At 46.8% G+C, this 25,000-nt stretch overlaps 2 protein-coding genes across 5 annotated transcripts in view; one reads left to right on the top strand and one right to left on the bottom strand.

Annotated features, from left to right (window-relative positions):
- SH3GL1 (SH3 domain containing GRB2 like 1, endophilin A2) overlaps positions 1–16,371 on the top strand; it is an 81,802-nt gene extending 65,431 nt beyond the window's left edge. Inside the window, exons 5-10 of one of the 3 annotated variants that reach the window (XM_032231058.1) lie at positions 3,028–3,161; positions 4,039–4,197; positions 6,997–7,100; positions 8,946–9,073; positions 10,754–10,807; positions 13,344–16,371. In XM_032231058.1, coding sequence (XP_032086949.1) covers positions 3,028–3,161; positions 4,039–4,197; positions 6,997–7,100; positions 8,946–9,073; positions 10,754–10,807; positions 13,344–13,543 — 779 coding nt within the window. In that variant the 3' untranslated portion in view covers positions 13,544–16,371. Of the gene's footprint in view, positions 1–3,027; positions 3,162–4,038; positions 4,198–6,996; positions 7,101–8,945; positions 9,074–10,750; positions 10,808–13,343 lie in introns of all 3 variants that reach the window. The other 2 variants (XM_032230986.1, XM_032231136.1) reach the window with 2 other exon arrangements.
- An 895-nt stretch (positions 16,372–17,266) lies between these two features.
- The window catches only part of MPND (MPN domain containing), a 36,792-nt gene continuing 29,058 nt past the window's right edge, over positions 17,267–25,000 (bottom strand). For both annotated transcript variants that reach the window (XM_032230781.1, XM_032230864.1), the window contains 3 exons: positions 23,190–23,279; positions 21,738–21,830; positions 17,267–19,029 (listed from right to left, as the gene is read on the bottom strand). In XM_032230781.1, coding sequence (XP_032086672.1) covers positions 18,943–19,029; positions 21,738–21,830; positions 23,190–23,279 — 270 coding nt within the window. In that variant the 3' untranslated portion in view covers positions 17,267–18,942. The remainder of the gene's footprint in view (positions 19,030–21,737; positions 21,831–23,189; positions 23,280–25,000) is intronic.

The following is a 25,000-nucleotide window of genomic DNA, read 5'->3' as shown; positions in this document are numbered from 1 at the left end:
AATATAGGCCCAGGATAAAGGGGCTAGGGGACAAACAAAAATGACATTGGATTGAATTTAAATTATGGAATGAAATTTACATTAAATTTGCAATTGAGCTGCGGTGGGTATGATGATTCCTCAAGTGGTTAAAAATTTACAATTTCTCAGCCACTTTGGAGGGCTTCAGGAGTTGCAGAAAGAGGCTTTTGTGGGATTGTCTGGGTCTGTTTTAAATCATGATTTTTAATTTGTTTATAATGATCAGCCGAGGAACAGGGAGAAAATAAAACTAGAGTCATCCATTGCGCAGAAAAAGGAGAAGAGAGATTATTATATATACCATATTTTTCAGAGTATAAGACGCACCTTTTTCCCTCAAAAAAGAGGGTGAAAATCGGGGTGCGTCTTATACAGCATTTTTTGGCCTCCCGAAACCCTGCCCCCTTTGCAAAAAAGGGCATGCATAGCCTTTAGGAGGCTTCTAGAGTGCTTCTTGGGGCTTGGGAGGGCAAAAATGAGAGAGGCCAGAGAGGCCATTTTTTGCTCGTTTTTGCCCCTCCCCCAGCCCCCAGGAGCACTCTACAAGCCTCCTAAAGGCTATGCATGTGTTTCCCCCCCCCTTTTTTTTTTTTTACAAAAAATGGGCCCGTGTTTGCAAAAAACGGGCCATTTTTGAGAGATCTGCAGAGTGGAAAAACTTTTTTTAAAAAAAATTTGCCTCTTCAAAATCTTGGTGCGTCTTATACTCCGAAAAATACAGTAGGCCCATTCTTTTTCTCTTCTCAATCACAGCCTGACTTCCCATCTAGGCAAAGTAATATGTGGGGAGGGGTCAAAATCCAAGAATCGTAGAATGTAAGGATTGCAAAAGACTTCTGAGATCATCTAATCCAGTGTTTCTAACAGTATCTCTTCTTTAGACCTTCTCATAGATCAGAGGTCAGCAACCCACCGCTCTGGAGCCGCATGTGGCTCTTTCATCCCTCTGCTGTGGCTCCCTGTTGCTCAAAATATGCGTCACAACTGCCAATGGGTGACACCTGCCAGCATGCAATTTATTGAGTTTTTCGACCGTGGTAGGCCACCCCTGGATAAATCCAAGAAAAAGGAAAGTTTCAGAAGAAAGCAGAACATTTAATTCAACTACATAGGCTAGTTTTGTGGCCACTCAGGAAATAGTCAGGCACGGGAAGGGTTTTGTGGCCCCCAGTGTTTTCTGTGGGAAACGGGTCCAAATGGCTCTCTGAGTGTTTAGGATTGTCATAGATCCTTCCTGATCCTTCTGACCATGTTCTCCTCAGACCCTTAGATCACTCCGATAGATCCCTCCTGATCTTCTGACCATGTTCTCCTCAGCCCCTTAGATCACTCCGATAGATCCCTCCTGATCGTTCTGACCATGTTCTCCTCAGCCCCTTAGATCACTCCAATAGATCCCTCCTGATCATTCTGACCATGTTCTCCTCAGCCCCTTGGATCACTCCGATAGGTCCCTCCTGATCCTTCTGACCATGTTCTCTTCAGCCCCTTAGATCACTTCGATAGAGCCTTCCTGATCCTTCTGACCATGTTCTCCTCAGCCCCTTAGATCACTTCGATAGATCCTTCCTGATCCTTCTGGCCATGTTCTCCTCAGACCCTTAGATCACTTCGATAGGTCCTTCCTGATCCTTCTGACCATGTTCTCCTCAGCCCCTTAGATCACTCCGATAGATCACTCCTGATCCTTCTGACCATGTTCTCCTCAGCCCCTTAGATCAGTGGTCCCCAACCCCCGGTCCGCGGACCGGTGCCGGGCCGTGGAGTACCTGGCACCGGGCCGTGCAGCGGCCGGGGGCCATGATCGCTGCAGCGCCGGGGGCCATATTTGCAACTTTGTAGTCCTCATGAACGCGCCCTTTCTCTGCCCCCCCCCGCCGCCCCAGATGTGCGGGGCTGGGGGGGCGAGGGGAGGCCCGATCTCCCCCCCGCCCTCTTGCTCTGCTCGCCCCGGGAGGGAGGGGGCGGCGGCGGCGGCCTCGGCCCGAACTTGGGATGCTGCTGGCGGAGGCTGCCTGGGAGACGAAACTTTGTCCGCGGACTCACCCGGCCCGCCTGCCCCGTGGAATGACGAGGGGGGTGGCAGGAGGGGGCGGCGGCGCTGCATTTTCCTCCCAAGGAGAAACTAAGGTTGCGGGGGGGAGGGGCGCAGCGCGGCCGTTTCGGGGGAACTTGGGGAGCTTCGCCGTTCCGAGAGGCGCTTCGCGCGCAGCCCCACCCAGGTGGGAGATGTTTTCCTCCACCGAGGCGGGGAGGGGGGGCTTTACGTAAGACTCGCGGCGCAGCTCTGCCCCCCCTCCTGGAGTGTCACCTGCCTCCCGCCCCTCCCCCCCGCCGCTCCGCCGAAGCGCTTTTTGTGTCAGGCCGGCGGGGCTCTCGGGGGCCCTTCGGCCGCAGCCCGCCTTCTCCCCCTCTTCCCTTCATGGAGCGCGGCGCGGAGGCCCACCCCCTCGGAAGCAGCCGGCCTCCGCCGCGCCAGCCGCCCGCCCGCCCGAAGTAGGACACAGGGCCATCTTTTTCCCCCGCCGAACTGCAGCGAGGAAAAAGGGCTGCCCGAGCGAGCGGATCGCGGGGTCGGTTCCCCCTCCCTTCCCCCGGCAGCCGAGGAGGAGGAGGCGGGGCGGCCTCGCGGGCTGTCGGCCTTGGCGTGAAGGAAGCCCCCCCCCCCCTGCGGAACGCGCGCCCAGGATGGCCGCCTTCCCACCCGCCGGTCCGGAAGGCCGAGGGAGGCTCGTCTGACTGGTCCGCGGCGATAAAAAGGTTGGGGACCACTGCCTTAGATCACTCCGATAGATCCTTCCTGATCCTTCTGACCAGAGGGATCTAGGATTAATCCTTTCCCAATCCCTGATTATTGGCTTCTCAGCAATGCTCCTCATAGATTGTATAGGCCGGGTCAGAAATCTCTGAGGCGTGAACCTTGCTCATAAGGAACAGTCGATCCCCTTCTCTTCCCTTCGCCTCCCAATTCCCAACGGATCTGCTCTTTTCTCCCGGCGGATAAAGGGGACGCCCTGCTGGACGCCGGCGAATCTATGAAGCGTCTGGCCGAAGTGAAGGATTCTCTGGACATCGAGGTCAAGCAGAACTTCATCGATCCCCTTCAGAATTTGTGCGACAAGGACTTGAAAGAGATCCAGGTAATCTCCTGAAGGGGATATTTTGGAAGGGGAGAGAGCGTTGGATGGGATCGTGTCCTTGAAAGGAACAAGAGATCTTGTGGATCCCACCATGATGGTACAACCATTGCCCTTTTAAGACGGGTGGACTTCAACTCCCAGAATACCCCAGCCAGGTATTCTGGGAGTTGAAGTCCACCCATCTTAAAAGGGCTATGGTTGATCTACAGGAAGGCCTTAAAATCTGGCTTTGGTTTAAGGGATCCCTTGTTGGATGTCGTACCTCTATTTCCTGAATTGATTAGTCAGAAGCTTGAAATCTAATTGATTTTAATTTTATATTACATTCTCATCTTGATATTGTCACATCAGCACCAAAATATCAATAAATAAGGTGGAAACTACAGATATTCCTTGCCTTATGACCCAAATGGAACCCAACATTCCTGTGGCTAAGCGAGACAGTTGTTAAGCAGGTTTTGCCCCATCTGACAAACAACTGCAGAAATTCACTTAACAACCATGGCAAGAAAGGGCGTAAAATGGGGCAAAATTAGCAAATGTCTCATTCAGCTTAGCAAGAAAATTTTTGGCTCATTTGTGGTGGTAAGCCCTGGACTCCCTGTATTTATATCATATTCTGCAAATTATGTCTTACATAATATTATGCAGATGTAATTAATTGAACAAAATGATCCCATTTGCAGAGTCATTTCGTTGCACAACCAATCCAGCTCAGTGCAGGAGAATATTCTCCAATGTAACCAACCGTTTATTTGGAAGAATTTGCATTCAAAAATAGTTTAACTTGGAAAAGCCGAGCGTACCCCATCTCTACTTTTTTTCTTTTTTGGTTACTATTTACTCCTCTTTTTCTCCTTCCTCCTCTCCCAAAAAGCACCACCTGAAAAAGTTAGAAGGGCGACGTTTGGATTTTGACTACAAAAAGAAACGCCAAGGGAAAATTCCCGACGAAGAATTGCGACAAGCTTTGGAGAAGTTTGAAGAGTCCAAGGAAGTGGCCGAGACGAGTATGCACAATCTTCTCGAGACCGACGTAAGTATATGCCTTGCAACCAAGAGCAAAAAGAATTGGAGGCGTAGGTTATCCCAGGTTGAAATCCTTTACCAGTGATGGCCAACCTTTTGGTCGTCACGTGCTGAAAACACCCATAATGCAATGGGCCTGTGACACCCCACCCACGCCACACACACCTGCGTATGTGCGCACAACCAACCAACCCTCCCTGCTACCCCCGTGCATGCCTGGGTGACACCCCCTCCCCACAACACACACGCACACGGACATGTGATACATATACCTGATCCCAGTTTTGGGCCTAGTAGGCCTCCCTGAAGCCTCCTGGGACCAAAACGGGCCACAGAGGGGGGCCGCCACAATCCTCCCCCCCCCCTTTTTGGGCCTAGTAGGCCTCCCTGAAGCCTCCTGGGACCAAAAACAGGCCACGGGGCCCCCCACAATCCTCCTCCCTTTTTGGGCCTAGTAGGCCTCCCTGAAGTCTCCTGGGACCAAAACGGGCCACGGGGGGGGGCACAATCCTCCCCCCTTTTAGGGCCTAGTAGGCCTCTCTGAAGCCTCCTGAGACCAAAACGGGCCACAGAGGGGCCCCCCGTCACAATGCTCCCCCCCTTTTTGGGCCTAGTAGGCCTCCCTGAAGCCTCCTGGGACCAAAAACAGGCCACGGGGGCCCCACAATCCTCCTCCCTTTTTGGGCCTAGTAGGCCTCCCTGAAGCCTCCTGGGACCAAAACGGGCCTCAGAGGGGGGGCAGCCACAACCCCCCCCCCCTTTTGGGGCCTAGTAGGCCTCCCTGAAGCCTCCTGGGACCAAAAACAGGCCACGGGGGCCCCACAATCCTCCTCCCTTTTTGGGCCTAGTAGGCCTCCCTGAAGCCTCCTGGGACCAAAACGGGCCACGGGGGGGGGGGCACAATCCCCCCCCCCTTTTTGGGCCTAGTAGGCCTCCCTGAAGCCTCCTGGGACCAAAAACAGGCCACAGAGGGGGGCCCACCACAATCCTCCACCACCCCCCTTTTTGGGCCTAGTAGGCCACCCTGAAGCCTCCTGGGACCAAAAATCAGCTGCAAGGGGGGGGCACATTATCACCCCTGCGCTCCCCCTCAAGCATGTGTGCCATAGGTTTGCCATCATGGTCCTATACCATAGGCCAGAAGTGGAGAACTATGGCCATTTTATGACTTCAGGACTTCAACTCGAACTCATGATCCCCTCGCTTTCTAGTCTGGTGTCTTAACCACTAAACCAAACTGTCTCCCTTAGCGAATCAATGAGCCGGGTTCTCACGTTACATTAAGCCCCAAAACATATCACATCCTAGTTTAATTCCAGCCAGGTCCAGGATGACGACATGGCTTATAGCACTGGCTTCTAAGCTAATACCCAAGGCAACAAGGAGTCAATCAATCAGAAAAGAGATGGAAGGGATCCGGGAGGTCTCCTAGTCCAACCCTCTGCCCAAGCAAGAGATCCTCTTGTCATTTCAGACACAGCCATCCAATCTCTTCTTTAAAATCTCCAGTGAGCATTCACAACTCTGGTGGCAAGCTGTTCCACTGGTTAATTGTTTTCACTGTCAGAGAATTTCTCCTTAATTCCCGTTTGCTTCTCTCCTTGATGAGTTTCCACCTATTCTTCTTCTTATCCTGCCTTCAGGTGCTTTGGAGAACAGGTAACCCCCCTCTTCTCTCTGGCAGTCCCTAAAAATTCCCCATGGCTGATGAGGGAATTCTGACAGTTGAAGTCCACAGGTCCTAAAGTTGCCAGGATTGGATCTCCCCTACTCTAACTTCAGTGGCTAAGACACTGAGTTTATCTATCAGAAAGTTCGGCAGTTCGGGGTTCGAATCCCTAGCGCCTGTGTAACGGAGTGAGCTCCCGTTACTTGTACCAGCTTCTGCCAACCTAGCAGTTCAAAAGCACGTAAAAAATGCAAGCAGAAAAATAGGAACCACCTTTGGTGGGAAGGTAATAGTGTTCTGTGCACCTTTGGTGTTTAGTCATGCCGGCCACATGACCACAGAGACGTCTTCAGACAGCGCTGGCTGTTTGGCTTTGAAACGGAGATGAGCACTGCCCCCTAGAGTCAGGACGACTAGCACATATGTGCGAAGAGAACCTTTACTCTAAAGTCAGACCTAAACAAGGGGAAAAAAGCTCTTAATTATGATATTCCTGGTATCTATGAAAACCAAATGGCCCTGTACCGTTTGGAAAGGATTAAAGGTGGTGCAGCAAACAGCAATGAAAGATCATTGTGGCTAGTTCAACAAACCGTGATTTGGAATTTGTTAGGTAAGCTCCCTGTTGGGAGAGTGAGTGCGTTCAGAGAAGCGTTGTGAGAGTTGTGTTGAAGAACACACAAACCAGCATACAGAGACACTGCAGTTGAAATAGGCTTTTACTTTTGTGGAAATAGAGGTATCAGAGTCCTTCAAACAGTCCAAGTCATACACGGATAAGACAGTCAGTCATCAATGTCTTTCAGTTAAGGGATAATCCAAATAACATAGTCCAGTATCATATAAACAGCCTGGTACTCAAAGTTTGCTAGCAGTTGCAAAACTTACAATAGCTCACGGCACTTTCTAACAGCCAGCCTCCAAAAACACTCAGATCAGATCAGCCCAGCATCTAACAAAACAGAGAGCTAACAGTCATTCTGGCTCCCTCTTATGGCCGATTGAGGAAACAGCAACCAATCACATTTTACAGTATGATTTAAAGAAACAGATACAGCATTGCTATATGATTTATATATTGCCAGCCCAACCGTTAGATTAAATTCCTAACAGAATTGTCCTTTGTGTTTGCTGCAGATCGAACAAGTGAGTCAGCTTTCTGCTCTGGTGGATGCCCAACTCGACTACCACAAGCAAGCTGTGCAGATTCTAGACGAGTTGGCAGAAAAGCTGAAACGCAGGTCAGCTGGGAGTGAGGGTTGGGGGGCTGGGCTCTCTCAAAGGTAGCTCCTCGACTTATGACCATTTGCTTAGCGACCGTGGGAAGTGACCAAAATTTCTGTTGCTAAGCAGAGCAGTTGTTAAATGACACAGAGGCACTCGGTTTTCACGGCCTTTTTTTAACTACTGTCGTTCGGCAAGTCAGTGCAGTTGTAAACTAATTGGTGAGGTCGTTAAACGAATCCGGCTTCCCCCATTGGCTTTACTGGCCGGAAGCCAGCCGGGAAGGTCACAAATGTGGGGATCACTTGGTTGGAAATACACACTGGTTGCACTTAAATTTTGATCACATGACTGTAGGGAGTATCTATCAGTCGTATGTGCGAGGACAGAATGGTTATACGTCAAGGACTACCAGTATCCTGGCAATCGCCATCTGATACAGGTATTCCTTGACCTATGACCACAATGGAGGCCAATATTCCCGTCACTGAGATGTCTGTTAAGTGAGTTTTGCTCCCATTTTACGACCTTTCTTGCCATTTCTTGTGGTTAAGGGAATCGATGCCGTTGTTAAATGAGTCACACAATTGTTAAGTGAATCCAGCTTCCCCATTAACTTTGCCGGTCAGAAGGTCGCAAAAGGGGATCGCATGTCCCCGGGATTTCAACCGTCATAAATTTGAGTCAGTTGCCAAGTGTCTGAATTCTGATCACGTAGCTGCAGGGATGCTGCAGTGGTCGTAAGTGTGAAAAGCAGTCGTAAGTCATTTTTTTCAGTGCCTTTGTAACTTCAGTCACTGTTGTAAGTTGAGGACTTCCTATGGCCGTGATGGCGAACCTATGACACACTTTGCCCCAGCTCAGCTCCACTGCGCATGAACGGAGGATTGATCCTTGCCCTGAGTTTCTGACATTCTGAGTTTTGGGGTCTTTTTTTTTTTCAAATCAAGAGCGTCTTTATTTTTCACCATTGAAAAATTGCCATCATTTTATTAATCGAAATACATCTTGAATTTGCTTTTATTTATTAACAAGGAAATGCTAATGTAACTTGTCGTTTTTTTAAATTTTATTTATTATATATTTTCTTGAGCATACAATACAGTGTATTGTCTGGGTCAATTTACTTATAAATAATATCAATAATAATAATAACAATACTTACTTGTATATGGTAATATTTGTTCTGACTGAGGCTTCCCAAGAGCATGAAACCAACTCCTTGTCCTGACAAAAATCCCTTTTACTAATTGACTGTGAATTCTGCTCCTTCACATCCAGCAAAGTCTTTCGAGGGAGGATTTTCGGTCACAGACCTTATCTGGCTTGGAGAGCTGCCAGGCCGAGATCTGCAAAACTTGGCAAGGAATCTTGGAGAGTCACGAACTAATTAAGCGAACTAATTGTATCCTGCAAACTCCCCTTTTGCTCCTTTTTTATTTCCTCTGGGAGGGCCAACCTGTGGCCTTACTCCCAAGTCAACCCCTGTTCTTTAGCTCTTCCCTTTGTCTAGCAACTGTGCACACTGGGAACAGGCTCCAGCTGTTCTTCTGCCTCACTGATGTCTGACTCCGAAAGAAACTGATAACTGTCGGACAGCTCTGGCCCCCTCTCTGCCTCCGACGCAGAGCCTTCATCAGAACCTTCCCCAGACTCCAGGACTGGCCCAGGTTCCTCCCCAACCTCCTAGCTGTCCGAATCTGCTGCCAGCTTTGCTGGCCACTGGTCGGCCTCAACAGTATTCTTGCAGCTTCAAATTTCTACCTTTATTGTCTAACCATTTGTAAAACGAATCCCACGTTCAAAAATATTCTGTTATTTGGACTGACGGTCTATTGTGGTCTTTTTCTCCCGGTTTCTAGAGTGCGAGACACTTCATCACGCCCCAAACGAGAATATAAACCGAAGCCCAGGGAAACCTACGATTTTGGAGAGACTGTGGATCAGTCCAACGGTGGATTTTCTTGCAACCAGGCGCCCAAAGTCTCCGGTAAGGACCAGTCGGACACTGACCGAAAGCTTACTGCAGTGACTAAAATAAATTTTAAAATAGGTCGTCGTTGTCCCCAATTTGATGAATTGCCTTCTGAGTTTAGCGGGAATCCATTTTGAATGCTGTTCTTAAAAGCCTGGGCTGCTCCTTCAAGAGATCTAGGATCTTAAGAAGGCTGCATGTTGATGTTCAGTTTCAACCACAGGAGCATTTGAGCTAGATTGGTCTAGTGGGGAAGGCACAGGATTAGAAACCAGGTGATGGTGAGTTCTAGTCCCGCCTTAGGCAGGAAAGCCAGCTGGGTGACTTTGGGCCAATCACCAGGAGACGGTGAGTTCTAGTCCCCCCTTAGGCATGAAAACTGGTTGGGTGACTTTGGGCCAATCACCAGGAGATTGGGAATTCTAGTTCCGCCTCAGCCAACTTAGGCATAAAAGTCAATTGGTGATTTTGGGCCAATCACCATGAGACGGTGAGTTCTAGTCCCGCCGTAGGCATGAAAGCCAGCTGGGTGACCCTGTCTCCTTCACCAGGGGACAGGGAGTTCTTGCTCTGTCTTGGAGATGAAAGCTGGCTGGGCGATTGCTGGCCAATCCCCAGGAGAGGGTGAATTCTAGTCCTGCCTTAAGCATGAGAGCCGACTGGGTGACTTTGAGCCAACCATTCTCTCTCAGCCCACTCCACCTCGCAGGGTTGTTGTGCAATGGAGCATTAACTTGGATTACTTCTTAAAGACATTAAATAAATAAAACCTCCTGGCCAGGAAGCCTTTTCTTAGAGACATAAGGAAAGTCTGCCTCAAGTCCCTTGTCTTGAGCAAGAGGTAGGACTAGATAGTTTCCAGCTGCCCCTCTAGGTTATACCCCAATCACTTGAGGAGGGGGGGGGGGACAAAGAACTTCATCATCTCAACCTCCTCAAGCAGAATGTATATATTTTTTCCATTTTCAGCAGCCCATTTCATAGCTGGAACATTTTGCCTTTCTTTTAGGCAGGAAAAAATAATGTGACAGGGAGTCCTCGACTTATGACCACATCCCCAATCCTTGCAAAATTTCCCCGATTACTGGAAATCTTCCCGTTTTGGGGTAGGTGGGTGGGAGAACGAGGGGCTCCCTAGCCTCGCCCGTCCCCCGTGGGCTCCTCTGCTGTTGCTGCTTCTCCATGTCGCCCCGCGGAACGCTCCTCTCCTCCCCTAGGCAGGTAGTCCTCGACTTACGACCGCAAGCCCCCCATTTTACGACCTTTCTTGCCACCATCGTTAAGCAGATCACCGCAGTCGTTAAAACGAGTAACATAGTGTTTAAGTGAACCCGGCTTCCCCCTTGACTTTGCTCCTTAGAAGGTCACACAAAAGGGGATCGCGTGACCCCGGGATCGTCATAAATATGAGTCCCTTGCCCGGCGTCCCAGTTATGATCATGTGATGGGGGGAAATGCCGCAACTGTCGTAAGCGTGAAACACGGTCCTAAGTGGCTGTTTTCGGGGCCGCTGTCCCTCTGAACGGTCGCTAAACGAATGGCTGTAAGTTGAGGACTACTTCATGTGTTTTGAGTTGTTGCCTGCAGAGATCTTTTGTGTCCGAACGGCTGCTTGCGAGCGAGCGAGCATGTCAGTTTTTATTTTATTTTATTTTATTATTATTCCATGTTTGATTGTTTCCTTTTTGCAAGCAGCTTCTTCTTCCTTCCGATCCGAAAAGCCATCTCGGACCCCCAGCAGGATATTTTGTGAGTGCTTTCCCCCCATCTCCCCCCAAATAAACTTTCTGCTTTCCCCTCTTGTCCCCTCCCCTCTCTCCCCCCACCCTTCCTGCATGAATGCACGAGACCCACCCACCCCTCCACTCTCGCTTTCCCCCTTCATCCCGTCCCCTGCTGCACGAAACCGAAGCTGGGGCTTCCTGTGTGCGTCCATGGATCTCAGCCGATGCTCAAAGGACTCGGGTTTCTAGTCCTCATGGCCGCAACAGAGGCAGTTCCAAGAGAGAGCCCGTAGCACAGGGTGGAAACAATTAAGTTCTCCTCTGAACTTGGTTTATTTTCCTGCAAATGATTCATGGCTGGGAGCATTTTAAGGTGGCCTGGATTATGGGGAGCTGGGAAATTGTTCCTCTTTTGTTCAGGGGCGGAGCCTGCCCGCGGAATCGAGTTGGGCATTTTTCATTCGTCCATTCATTCAATTACATTTCATATTTCTTAAATCGCCCATCATTTATTTATTTATTCACACATGAATTCGAGTATGTTTCAAATTTCTTAAATCACCCATCATTTATTTATTTATTCATCCATCCATTCATTCATTCAATTACATTTCATATTTCTTAAATCACCCATTTACTTATTCATTTATTCATTCATACATACATTCATTCAAGTATGTTTCAAATTCCTTAGATCACCTGTCATTTATTTATTCATATTATTCATTCAAGTATGTTTCAAATTCCTTAGATCACCCGTCATTTATTTATTCATATTATTCATTCAAGTATGTTTCAAATTTCTTAAATCGCTCATCATTTATTTATTTATTTATTCATACATTCATTCATTCATTCAATTATATTTCCTACTTCTTAAATCACCCATTTATTTATTTATTCGTTCATTCATACATTCAATTATATTTCATATTTCTTAACATTACCTATCTGTCCCAGATACTGCAAAAGGTGCTGTATGACTTATGACGTATTGACCAGCACTGATCTCGATCGGGTCTTCAAACTGCAGCAACTTTAAGACTTGTGGACTTCAACTCCCAGAATTCCTCAACCAGCCACGGGAGTTGAATTCTGGGAGAGGAAGTCCACAAGTTGCCAAGTTTAGAGACTCTTGTTCTAGAATCTAGCCCATGTGGCTTTCAACCACAAAGGGAGGAGTTGAATGGTGCTGCTTCCATTTGTTGGACTACAAGTCCCTGCATTCTATGCATGTTGACAGACGAAAGGCCCCATGTCTCCACCCTGGTGAGCCAGTCAAGGGAAGTTGACTGGCATTATTTCCATTCGTTGGACTACAAGTCCCAGCATGCCTTGACTGAGAGCCAGAGGCCATGGTGTCTTCCACCTTTTTGAGCCCGGCAAGCATGGTTGAGTAGTACTATGCTTGTTTGTTGGACTACAAGTCCCAGCATTCCATGCACTTTGACAGCCATTTTTCCACCCTTAAGAGCAAGTCAAGATTGGTTGAGTGGTGCTGTTCCTGTTCGTTGGACTACAAGTCCCAGCATGCCTTGATCTATTCAACTTGAGCCAGTCGATGGTAGTTGAATAGTAATATTCCCGTTTGTTGGACTACAAGTTCCAGCCTTCCATGTTTGACAGTCAAATGCCACCTATCTCCAGTTGAGTGGAGCTCCTCCAGTTCGTTGAACTACAAGCCCCAGCATGCCTTGCGCTTGGGGATTCAAAGGCCATGTGTCTTCCACCCTTGCCAGGCAATGGCACGCCTCCCATTCATTGAACTCCAACTCCCAGCATTCCATGCGCTTTGACAGGTTTCCACCCTTGTGAGCCAATCAAGGAAGGGCAGTTGAATGGGGCTATTCTCATTTTTCGTACTACAATCCCCAGCATTCCATGCACTTTGAAGACCAAAGGCCATATTTGTGAGTCAGCCAAGGGCATTCATCCATTGAACTACAAGTCTATTTCCATATTGAACTCCAAGTCCCAGCATTCCATGCGCTTTGACAGCTAAAGGCTTCCACTCTTCTGAGCCAGTCCAGGTCGGTTGAATGGAGCTATTCTCAATTTTGGAACTACAATTCCCAGCATTCCATACACTTAGAAAGCCAAAGGCCCCATGTCTCTCCCCCTTGTGAGCCAATCAAGGGCACCCTTGTAATTCACTCATTGGACTAAAAGTCTATTTCCCTATGGAACTACAAGCCCCAGCATTCCATGTGCTTTGAAAGCCCAAGGCCCCATGTCTTCCCCCCTTGTAGTTCATTTATCGAATTACATGTCTATTTCTCCATGGAACTAAACTTCCCATCATTCCATACACTTCGAAAGCCAAAAGCCCCATGTCTTTCCCCCCACTCTTCTGAGCCAGTCAAGGGCACACTTGTATGTAGTTCATTCATTGAACTACAAGTCTTATTTCCCTCTTGAACTACAAGTCCCAGTCTTCCATGCGCTTTGACAGCAAATGGGGGCCATCCCTCTGATGGGGATATCAATTGAGGCTGGTGGATTGAAGGAAGGGTACCTCTGGGCTAACGCCTTTCCTCTTCTCCCCCCCCAACCCCCTCCAGCCCCCCACCTGGACCAGCCCTGCTGCAAGGCGCTGTACGACTTCGAGCCGGAGAACGACGGCGAGCTGGGCTTCAAAGAAGGCGACATCATCACGCTGACCAACCAAATCGACGAGAACTGGTACGAGGGCATGATCCACGGCCAGTCCGGCTTCTTCCCTCTCAACTATGTGGAAGTCCTCGTCCCGCTACCTCAGTGAAACGGCTGCCGGCCTTCTCTCCGTGGCTCTTCCGTCCTCCTTCCTCCTCTTCCTCTTCCTCCCTTCCCGGCTGGCCAACGCAACAGCTGGGGATGGAGATGTTCCTTCCTTACATTCCAGGGATGAGAGGGGTAGGGGGATCTATCTGACACTAATTTTCCCCCTTCGGGGTTGGGTGGGAAGCTTGTTGGAAAAGGTGCCAAGGGCCGGTTCTGGAGGCTGTAGTCAAGCCGGGCGGCTAAACCCCTTTGGGGGGGGGGATGTGGTGGGCTTTAGGGTCTAAGAAGCACAAAGTGGCGGTAAACTGCTTCCATTGGGTATAAGGAGCTCTCTCCTCCATGTTGGTTCAGCTACGTCCTCCTGGTGGCTTTTGGACCATCTCCAGGACCATCAAGGAAGATGATGGCTTGTTTAGAGAATAGAGGTCTGTGGGGATTGTGTGTTCTGTGTGTGTGTGCGTGTTTGTGCTAGCTCCAGGCATTGCGTGGAGTAGCAATCACCTTTGTTAAGAAAATGCACCGTCTGCCTTGTCACAGATGGGCTCTTCCACCATCAGGGCCCTTCTCCTTGCCCATGTTCTCCTTGAGCTTCTGCTAAGCTTCCGTTCCGCTGAACGGCCTTTCCAGATAGGTCTGGCCGCCATTCCCAGAAACCCCTAGCCAGCATCACCAATCCAGTTCCGGGAATTGTCGTTCAATACCCAAAGGCTTAAGTCGTGAGGGATTAGAAGGACTTGGTCCCAAAGTTTTCAGTGTTTCGAATCTTGGTGGCCCAACCTGGACCACGCCTTCTGTGGAACACCAACCTGGGGTGGGAAGATTCCACCTTCCGACCACGGGACCAGAGACTTATGGGATGCCTGTATCCATAATTCGTCCCACAAGATGCAAAATTTGCAGCCCCCGCCTCCTGGGCCCAAGTAGAGGAAGCCATCTTGGTGTCCTTCAAACCTCTCCACCAATCCATCGTCATCTTGAAGGCACCGCATTAGATCCTCAGTGGGTGCATCCATTCTCGGCTTCCTGCCTTTCGAGCTGCTCAGGTTAACTCCCCACGAATCCGCCTACACTACAGACAAAAAACAACAAAAGAAAACCAGGAAGCACTTTTAGAGCCGTGTCCCAGCTTCTGCCAAAGAAACTGGGGACTTGTGGGTAACGGAGTCCCACGGCAAAACTGGCCTGCATCCATGGCTTGAAGAGAAAGCTGGGGCTGACTGGGGGCCTTGAATTAGTGTTTCTCAACAGTGGCCGCTTTAAGGAGGGGCGGACTTCAATTCCCAGAATTGGGGAATTCTGGGAGTTGAAGTCCACCCCTCCTTAAAGGGTCCAAGCTTGAAAAACACTGCCTTAAAAATTCAGGATTGACCTGGGAAAGGATTCCTTTCTCCCTGGGATCTACATCCTGCCGGATATCTGGAGGAGGGGGGAAAATATTCCAACTTTTTTTTCACTTTTCCTGGCAATTTAAACGTGGTCTTTGTGCTTTCTCGCTGCAGGCAGCTGGGCTAAATTCCACATAGTTTACTAGGGGTTGTGTGTGTGTGTGTGCGTTGTGGGTGGGTGGGGGAGAGAAATAGGGTGGATTGCTAAACCTGTGCTACCACCCACCCACAACCCAACGGCTCCCCACAATTTTTTCTAAGGCACTTATTTGGGGAAGTGAGAGTCATCATCTGTCCTTTTCATCTAGCCCATCATTTTGGGGAGAGGGTGGGTGGGTGGGTTTGCAGCTGTGAGGGACAGACATCTTTTGGGAAGTGGGGGATAAGTCTTGTATTTGAATTTCTAACGTACCGATTCAACAATTAAGCTCCCCCGCCTCTTTTCCCTAAAAGGGCTTTAAGGAGATTCGAACCCAGAGCCCTGGCAGCTTGCTAAGGATGAGCCAGCGGTAGCACCAACTTTGGAAAAGAGGAATTAATGGGAGGCGAGGTGGGTGGGTTGGGGAGGGGTTGCAGAGAAATCAATCAAATCAGTACTTGGGATTAATTCTTCCCGGCTTTCCCACATGGATTCCAGCTATATTTCTTTCACCTTCTCTACCCTTTGACCAGTTATGTGGCTGAGCGTATAAATGGGTTTATTTTGTTTTAAAATTAGCCTCTCTTCCATACTCAAGAATGTGTCCAGCAGGGCTAATGGTCTTGTTCAGGGATCTCCAAATTTGGACACTTTTAAGACTAGTGGTCTTCAACTCCCAGAAAGACTTCCCAGCCACCATGGAGAGCATGGTCCATAAGTGGCACCAGCATCTAAGTTCTGGGATACGAAGATCCATCTTCCAGTCACGGGACCAGAGACTTGTGGGGTGCCTGGTCCCATAATTCATCCTACAGCAGGAGTCTCCAACCTTGGCAACTTTTAAGACTTGTGGACTTCAACTCCCAGAATTCCACAGCCAGCGGAATTCTGGGAGTTGAAGTCCACAAGCCTTAAAGTTGCCAAGGTTGGAGACCCGTCCTACGGGATGCAAATCATAGAGAGGAATCTTTGTAGTCCACCACCTTGGCCCAAGCTGAGGAAGCCATCTTGGATTCCTTCCAACAAACATGGCTGCCTGAGGGATTCTGGGAGTCGAAGTCCACGAGTCTTAAAATGGCCACGTTTGGAGACCCCTGGTCTTGTTTAACTGTTTTCTAAAAGTGGCTTCTATATTTTTTTATCCCCGCCCGTCTTCGCTCGGTATAATCTTCGTACAACTGCCTCCTCATACTGTTTTATTTTCCCCCCTCCTTTGTTTAACCAGTTTCGTAAATTCACATTATTCTCTGCCTTCTGTATCTCTCTGCCCATCTTCCACTCCCTTATCAGGACCAAGGGGGGGGGGGGGAAATTAAAAAAGCATTTTGTAAATAATCAGCTGAACGTCATGGCTGCGTGCTGGCATCTCTTCCTTCAGATGGAGTCAAAACTGTCCTTTGTATTTTCTTAGTCTGGACAATTTTATTGAGGGTTGGCAGGGAGGTGGGGAATCAAACAAATGTACAAACAAACCCTCTTCTTGTTTATGCATTTATTTTTGTTCTGGAATTAAAGAAAAATAAAACTTGTATCCTTGAAAATAAAAACAAAAAGTATTAAATGGTTGAAAGCGAAGGCGTTCTGATTTAATTGGAGGCCTACACAGCCTCTCTCTAGTCCTTTCGCCCTAGCGAATCTTCTGGGAGAGGAAACCCCCTCCCCATCAATTGCATTCACCAATAACTTATCCGTTGTGGGGTCCTTGGTGGCCTCTGAGCTTCAAGACGTTTCAATACCGAACTAGGTAACGTCATCAGTGCTAGAAGGGAGGGGAGTTTGCAGAGCGGGAGGAGGGACGGTGAGGTCCTTCGTGCTCTTTGAACTTGGTGGTTTTCTTGCAGGCGTTTCGTTACCGAACTAGGTAACATTATCAGTGGTCGAAGGGAGTGGAGTTTGCAAAGAGGAGGGAGGAGGACCGTGGGGTGCTTTGATACTCTCTGAGCTTGGTGGTTTTCTTGCAGGTGTTTCATTACCCAACTAGGTAACCTCATCAGTGCTAGAAGGGAGAGAGGGATTTGTTTATATAAGAGCCAAGGTGGCGCAGTGGTTAAATGCAGCACTGCAGGCTACTGCTAGATCAGCAGTTCAGCGGTTCAAATCTCACCGGCTCAGGGTTGACTCAGCCTTCCATCCTTCCGAGGTGGGTAAAATGAGGACCCGGATTGTTGGGGGCAATATGCTGACTCTCTGTAAACCGCTTAGAGAGGCCTGAAAGCCCTATGAAGCGGTATATAAGTCTACTGCTATTGCTGCTATTATATACCAGTGGCTTGTGCTGGTATTGTTTAAGATTTAAGATTTAAGATTTAGTTTATTTATTTGTTCTATAGCTGCTTGAGCAGGCTGTCGTTAATTGTTTGCTTGTTCGACTTGGCAGCATTAGTAGGTAAACAGACAGCAAAGCCCACATTCCCTTCTGGCATGGATGTTACCTAGTAGGGTCATGAAATGTCTTCAAGGGAAAAAAACTAAGCACAGAGAGCAAAATAATTCTCTTCTTCCTCCACTCCACAATGCCCTCTCTCTTCTAGCCCTGATCAGTAATGGTATTCTTCTTCACTACCAGTTCAGTAGCAGGAATGCGCACCCCGCCCCTTCTGCGCATGCGCAGACGTGCATTGATGACATCTGGGTGGGTGGGCGGAGCCTCGCCCCGCCGCCACTACCTGTTAGCCCAAACTGGTGCGAGCCCGCAGCATATACCACCTCTGGCCCTGATGATGTTACCTAGTTGGGTAATGAAAGGTCTGCAAAAAAAAAAAGCAGCCAAGCTCAGTCCTCCTCCTCAAATCTCACTCCCTTCTAGCACTGATGATGTTACCTAGCTGGGTCGTGAAACGCCTGCAAGACGACAACCAAGCTCGGAGAGCACCAAGGACCCCCACAGTTCAACCCTGAGACGCAAATGTTCTGTTGGCCGATCAACTTGACGTTTTATATTTCAGGACATCATCATGGTTTACACCTGAGCGAAGGCCTTTTTAAGGACTGGTTCTCTTCGGCGGGTTGACCATTTGTAATCCCCCCCGGAGTCCTACGGCATACAAATGTTATTAAACTTTAAACATCTTCCCAATCTTGGCCAACACCGAAGTTCTCCCATCTTTTAAGAGTTCAGTGTTTCTGGGTTTACAAAGGGCTTCCTTCCGCAACCTCACTTTTGGGAGAAAAAGCTTAAAAAGAGAAAAGGGGGGAAAAAAGAAAATAATTCTCCAACCCAGCATCTCTGCTTCTTCCTTCAGTCAAGCCGGATGACAAACTTGGGTACCAATATAGATATATTTTTCTTTAAGAATGGGATTCCGAACCTATTTTAATTTTCTTCCCTGTCCCATTCTAAGAGGATTTTGGTAGCCGCCTCCCTTGCTTCCCCAGTCTGTCCTATTTCAGATTATTTATTTATTTATTTATTAAACTGATCAGCCATCCGTTTTGCTACAGGGTAACTCTGCCCATTTGCTCAAAATACATCACATAACCGGTATATTTTCCTGGCCAACCCAACATTTCCAGGCAAAGCTGATAAGGGGGGAGCTACATCTCTGCTTACGTTGTAGAAAACACAAGTTCCTAATGGTGCTATTGGCAAACTAAATCTCTGGACGATCCCTCCCAAATTACGTTATTGAAGCTCTCGACTTGCCTATCTGTAAAACGGGCGCACTGATCTACTTCCTAACACATCCGGGGATACTTTTATGTCGCTTTCCCAGCGAAACGGCTGAGTTCAAAACCATTAAAAAGGATCCACTTCGACCCCGTCCTGTTTCCTTCCCCGATGCATGTCGGGCTTGCGCTTCTGGATTCAAATCCTGCCTCGAATGCAGGTTTGTGACCTCGGCCTGAGTCCCGGGGACCCTTCGAAGAGCTGCTTCGTCAGCTGCTGTGTTGGAGGGCAGCGTAGACTTGTTCCAGGATATTTCCGAAACCTTGATCCTTGGGTGTCCTAGACGCCAAGGAGCCCTGAAGAAAAGATAGGAGGTTAGAGTTTATTTAGAAATAGAAATAGAAAATAGAATAGAAATAATAGAGAAGAGAATGGGGTATAAGGAGGAGGATTAGAATTAGAATAGCACTGGAAATTAGAGAAGAGAATAGGGAATTAGAATAGAAATAGAAATTAGAGAATAGAATAGGAAAGAGAAAGAATAGAAAATATATGGAGTGAGGAGAATAGAAATAGAAATAATAGAATAGAATAGGAAATAGAATAGAGAATAGAATAGGGAATAAGGAGAATAGAATAGAAATAGAAAATGGAAAAAATAGAAAATATAATATGGAATAAGGAGACTAGAATAGAAATTAGAGAATAGAATAGAAAATAGAATAGGGAATAAGGAGAATAGAATAGAAAATAGAAAGAATAGAAAATAGAATAGGGAATAAGGAGAATAGAATAGAAATAGAAAGAATAGAAAATATATGGAATGAGGAGAATAGAAATAGAAATAATAGAATAGGAAATAGAATAGAGAATAGAATAGGGAATAAGGAGAATAGAATAGAAATAGAAAAGGGAAAAAATAGAAAATATAATATGGAATAAGGAGGAGAATAGAATAGAAATTAGAGAATAGAATAGAAACAGAAAGAATAGAAAATATATAAGGAATAGAATGGAATTGAATTGAACAGAATAGCAGACTTGGAAGGGACCTTGGAGGTCTCCTAGTCCAGCCCCCTGCTCAGGCTGGAAATCCTACACCATTTCAGACAAGTGGTTGTCCAATCTCTTCTTAAAAACTCCCAATGTTGGAACGTTGACAATTTCTGGAGGCAAGTTGTTCCACTGATTAATTGTTCTGTCAGGAAATTATTCTTCCAGATTGCTTCTCTCCTCGATTAGTTTCCACCCATTGCTTCTTGTCCTGCCTTCAGGTGCTTTGGAGAATAGTTTGACTTCTGTTCTTTGTGGCAGCCCCTCAAATATTAGAAGACTGCTATCGTATCTCCCCCTAGTCCTTCCTTTCATTAAACTAGACCTATCCAATTCCAGCAACTGTTCTTATGTTTTATCCTTTAGACCCTTAAACCTCTTCATTGCTCTTCTTCGATTTAAGATGGTGATTCTCAATTTTGGCAGCTGGGAAGATGGGTGGACTTCAACTCCCAGCATTCTCCAGCCAGCCACGCCCCTATTTCACAACCTTTCTTCCCACTCCTGTTTAAGAGAATCACTGCAGTTCGTTAAGATGGTCACATGGTTGAGAAGTAAACCTGGACTTATCCCCTTGGCTTTGCTTGTCAGAAGGTTCGCAAAAGGGGATCACCTGACCCCCAGGATACCACAAACCGTCATAAAGTTGAGTCAGTTGCCAAAAGCGGCTTTGATCACGTCCCAGGATGTCAGCTGTTCCAAGCAAAGCTGTCTTTTGCAATTGACCGATGGAGATTTTGTCAATGGTGATGGTGCTCCATCAGACGTTTTGGGACTGCACTGCAGCCAAAGTGCCTATTATGGACATTGAACCATGATGGCTCAATGGTTACTCAGGGCAGTACTGTAGGCTACTTCTGCTGACTGCCAGCTGCCTTCAGTTTGGCAGTTCAAATCTCACCAGGCTCAAGGTTGATTCAGTCTTCCATCCTTCTGAGGTGGGTAAAATGAGGACCCAGATTGTTGACTCTGTAAACTGCTTAGAGAGGGCTGGAAAGCACTGAGAAGCGATATATAAGTCTAAGTGATATTGCTAAAAGTACTGCTATCATCTGTCTGTCTGTCTATCTGTCTATCTAACTATCTATCTATCTATATCTATATATCTATATCAGTGGTTCCCAAACTTGGCAACTTTAAGACTTGTGGACTTCAACTCCCAGAATTCTCCAGCCAGCAGTGGTTTGGGAACCACTGATATATATCATCTATCTATCTATCTATCTATCTATCTATCTATCTATCTATCTATCTATCTATCTATCTATCTATCTATCTATCTATCTATCTATCTATCTCTGACTATCTATGTATCTATCTATCTATCATCTATCTATCTATCTCTATCTTTATCTATCTATCTATCTATCTATCTATCTCTGTATCATCTATATCTATCTATCTATCTATCTATCTATCTATCTATCTATCTATCTATCTATCTATCTATCTATCTATCTATCTATCTATCACCTCTTTGTCTCTCTCTGTCTCTAACTCTGGTGGTGCAGTGGTTAGAATGCAGTATTGCAGGCTGACTCTACCCACTGCCAGCAGTTCGATTCTGACCGGCTCAAGGATGACTCAGCCTTCCATCCTTCATGGGTCGGTAAAATGAGGACCCAGATTGTTGACTCTGTAAACCGCTTAGAGAGGGCTGGAAAGCACTGAGAAGCGGTATATAAGTCTAAGTGCTATTGCTAACAGTATTGCTATCATCTCTCTCTCTCTCTCTCTCTCTCTCTCTCTCTCTCTCTATGTCTATCTGTCTGTCTGTCTATCTATCTATCTATCTATCTATCTATCTATCTATCTATCTATCTATCTATCTATCTATCTATCTATCTATCTATCACCTCTTTGTCTCTCTCTGTCTCTAACTCTGGTGGCGCAGTGGCTCTGTAAACCGCTGAGAGAGGGCTGTGAAGCACTGTGAAGCCGTATGTAACTCTATGTCTGTGATGGCAAAACTATGGCACATGTGCCACAGGTGGCACAGAGGAGTCCTTACCTTGAGTTTATCCAGGTAGGTCTGTTCCTGACTCCATGCATCCTGGAACTTCACCATGTCAGGTGCCCCTTTGTAAAATTCCACCAGCAGCATCTGGAAACGGGTTAGAAAACAAAGAATGGAAGGAAAGACACAATGGCCTGCCCTTGTTAGGCGAGTTCCAGGCAGTCCTCAACTTACGACTGTCCTGACTTCCGATGGACCTCCGTCTCTGCTGTAATTTAGGACATGGTTCTGGAGTTCAGGCAGCCAACACCACCATCCCTGCGGTTATGGGATCGAATTTTGGGCAAACGTGGCAATCAGTCCACGTTTACGGGCATTTGCTGTGCCCAACAGACATGTGACCACAATTTATGACCTTTTCTTTCGCTGGAAATCAACCTTTACTTCTAATTTCCAACAAAAAAAAAAACACGCATTGGGTAAAATAGATTCATTTAGCAATTGCTACAAAAATGGGTGTGAAACAGTTCTTGTGTACAAGAACTGGCATAACTTATGCTGACTGGGGAATTCTGGGAGTTGAAATCCACAGCTCTTTCTAAAGGGGCCAAGCTTGAAAGATACACTATATTGCCAAAAAAGTATTCGCTCCCCTGCCTTTCCTCGCATATGAACTTACTGTACGTGACATCCCATTCCTAATCCATAGGGCTCAATATGACGTCGGCCCACCCTTTGCAGCTATAACAGCTTCAACTCTTCTGGGAAGGCTGTGCACAACGTTCAGGAGTGTGTTTATGGGGATTTTTGACCATTCTTCCAGAAGCGCATTTGTGAGGTCACACACTGATGTTGGACGGGTTCACGTGGCCTACCACTTTGTGGCTGAGTTGCTATCGTTCCCAAACACTTCCACGTTCTTATAATACAGCTGACAGTTGACTGTGGAATATTTAGGAGCGAGGAAATCTCACGACTGGATTTGTTGCACAGGTGGCATCCTATCACAGTTCCACGCTGGGATTCACTGAGCTCCTGAGAGCCACCCATTCTTTCACCAATGTTTGTCAAAACAGACTGCATGCCTAGGTACTTGATTTTATACACTTGTGGCCATGGAAGGGATTGGAACACCTGATTCTGATTATTTGGAGGGGTGAGTGAATACTTTTGGCAATATAGTGTAATAATCTAGAAAGGAGTGTTTCCCAATCTTGGTGACTTTAAGTCCTGTGGACTTCAACTCCCAGAATCCCCCAGCCAGCTGGCTGGGGGATTCTGGGAGTTGAAGTCCACAGGACTTAAAGTCACCAAGGTTGAGAAACTCCTTTCTAGAGTTAAATCCACAGCAACGGGCAGTTTTCTTGTGAGATGTCACCCCCCCCCCCTATAAATTTCATTTCTGTGACCCCATAAGCTTTTTTTAAATAACAGAATAGTGGTGTACTTGGGTCACAGTGCCACCAAATGTCCCTGAGTAAGAGAATGGAGAGAAAGAGGATATACCATTTCGTGGAGAATGTCGTTCGTTAAAAATCCATCCTGGATGTAGGTGACTTCAACCTCCATGGGAATGCCGTAGTCATAAGGTCGTTGCTGGGGAAGGAAATGAAAAAGGGAAGAAAGAAAGGAAAGGAAAGTAAAAAGAAGGAAAAAAGATGAAAGAAAGACAAGAAAAAGAAAAAGTAGGGACAGAGGAAGGATGGAAGAAAAAGGGAGGAAAGGAAGGAATAGAAAGATGAGAAAGGAAGAGAAAAAGAGAAAGAAAGGCAGGAAGGAGAGAGGGAGGGAAGGAAAAGGAAGCAAAATAAGAAAAAAAGAAAGAAAAGGGAGAGATGGAAGGAAGGAAAAGGAAGGAAGGGAAAGAAAAGGAATAAAAAGAAAGAAAAAAGGAAGGTAGGAGGGAGAGAGGAAGGAAGGAAAGGAAAAATAAGGAAAAAAGACAGACAAGAAAAAGAAAGAAAAGGAATAGAAAGAAAGAAAAAAGAAAGGTAGGAGGGAGAGAGGAAGGAAGGAAGGAAAGGAAAAAGAAGGAAAAAAGACAAAGACAAGAAAAAGAAAGAAAAAAGAGGGACAGAGGAAGGATGGAAGAAAAAGGGAGGAAAGGAAGGAAAAGGAATAGAAAGATGAAAAAGAAAGAAAGGGAAAAAGAGAAAGAAAGGCAGGAGGGAGAGGGAGGAAAGCAAAGGGAAGAAAAACAAGAAAAAAAGATACGAGGGAGAGGGAAGGAAGGAAGGAAAAGGAAGGAAGGGGAAAAAGGAATGAAAAGAAAGAAAAAAGAAAGGTAGGAGGGAGAGAGGGGAAGGAGGAAAAGGAAAAAGAAGGAAAAAAGACAAAGACAAGAAAAAGAAAGAAAAAAGAGGGACAGAGGAAGGATGGAAGAAAAAGGGAGGAAAGGAAGGAAAAGGAATAGAAAGATGAAAAAGAAAGAAAGAGAAAAAGAGAAAGAAAGGCAGGAGGGGGAGAGGGAGGAAAGCAAAGGGAAGAAAAACAAGAAAAAGAAAGAAAAGAGAGAGGGAAGGAAGGGAAAGAAAAGGAATAGAAAGAAAGAAAACAGAAAGGTAGGAGGGAGAGAGGAAGAAAAGAAGGAAATTTTGAGTCCTTTTTGAATAAAACTTCACTGGTTTTTAGGCATGTGCATACAGTGAAAATTATCTGGAAGAAGATTTGAGCCCTGCCTGTGCACAGCCCTTGTCTGATTGATTGATTGATTGATTGATTGACTGATTGTATAGATGTCTATGGCTGCCCAACACACACACACAGACACACACACAGACACACACACACGCACAGAGAGAACCATAGATTCACAGACATAGAATCATAATCATAGAATCATAGATGTATAGAATCCTAGCCATACAATCACAGAGTCTAGAATCATAGAACTATAGTCATAGAACCATAGATTCATAGACATAGAATCATAGAGTCATAGAATCCTAGGGCTGGAAGGGACCTTGGAGGTCTTCTAACCCAGTGTTTCTCAACCTTGGCAACTTGAAGATGTCTGGACTTCAACTCCCAGAATTCCCCAGCCAGCATTTGCTGGCTGGGGAATTCTGGGAGTTGAAGTCCAGACATCTTCAAGTTGCCAAGGTTGAGAAACACTGTTCTAACCCACCCACCCTGCCCAAGACTGGAGATCTCATTGCATCCTGGACAAATGATTTTTCTTTATTATTTTTTTCCCCAAAGACCCTGAAGCCTTCCCTGCGATTCCCAAATTGTCTGCGGTTCTTCCTAAGTCAGCTAAACATCCACGCGGGGTATTTAAAGCAGAAAGAGGCTTAAAATCCTTCAAGCCCGCCACC

The sequence above is a fragment of the Thamnophis elegans genome, chromosome 1 (genome assembly GCF_009769535.1).
Source record: "Thamnophis elegans isolate rThaEle1 chromosome 1, rThaEle1.pri, whole genome shotgun sequence".
In the NCBI taxonomy this organism is placed as follows: domain Eukaryota; kingdom Metazoa; phylum Chordata; class Lepidosauria; order Squamata; family Colubridae; genus Thamnophis; species Thamnophis elegans.
This window is presented reverse-complemented; position numbering and strand designations above follow the sequence as displayed.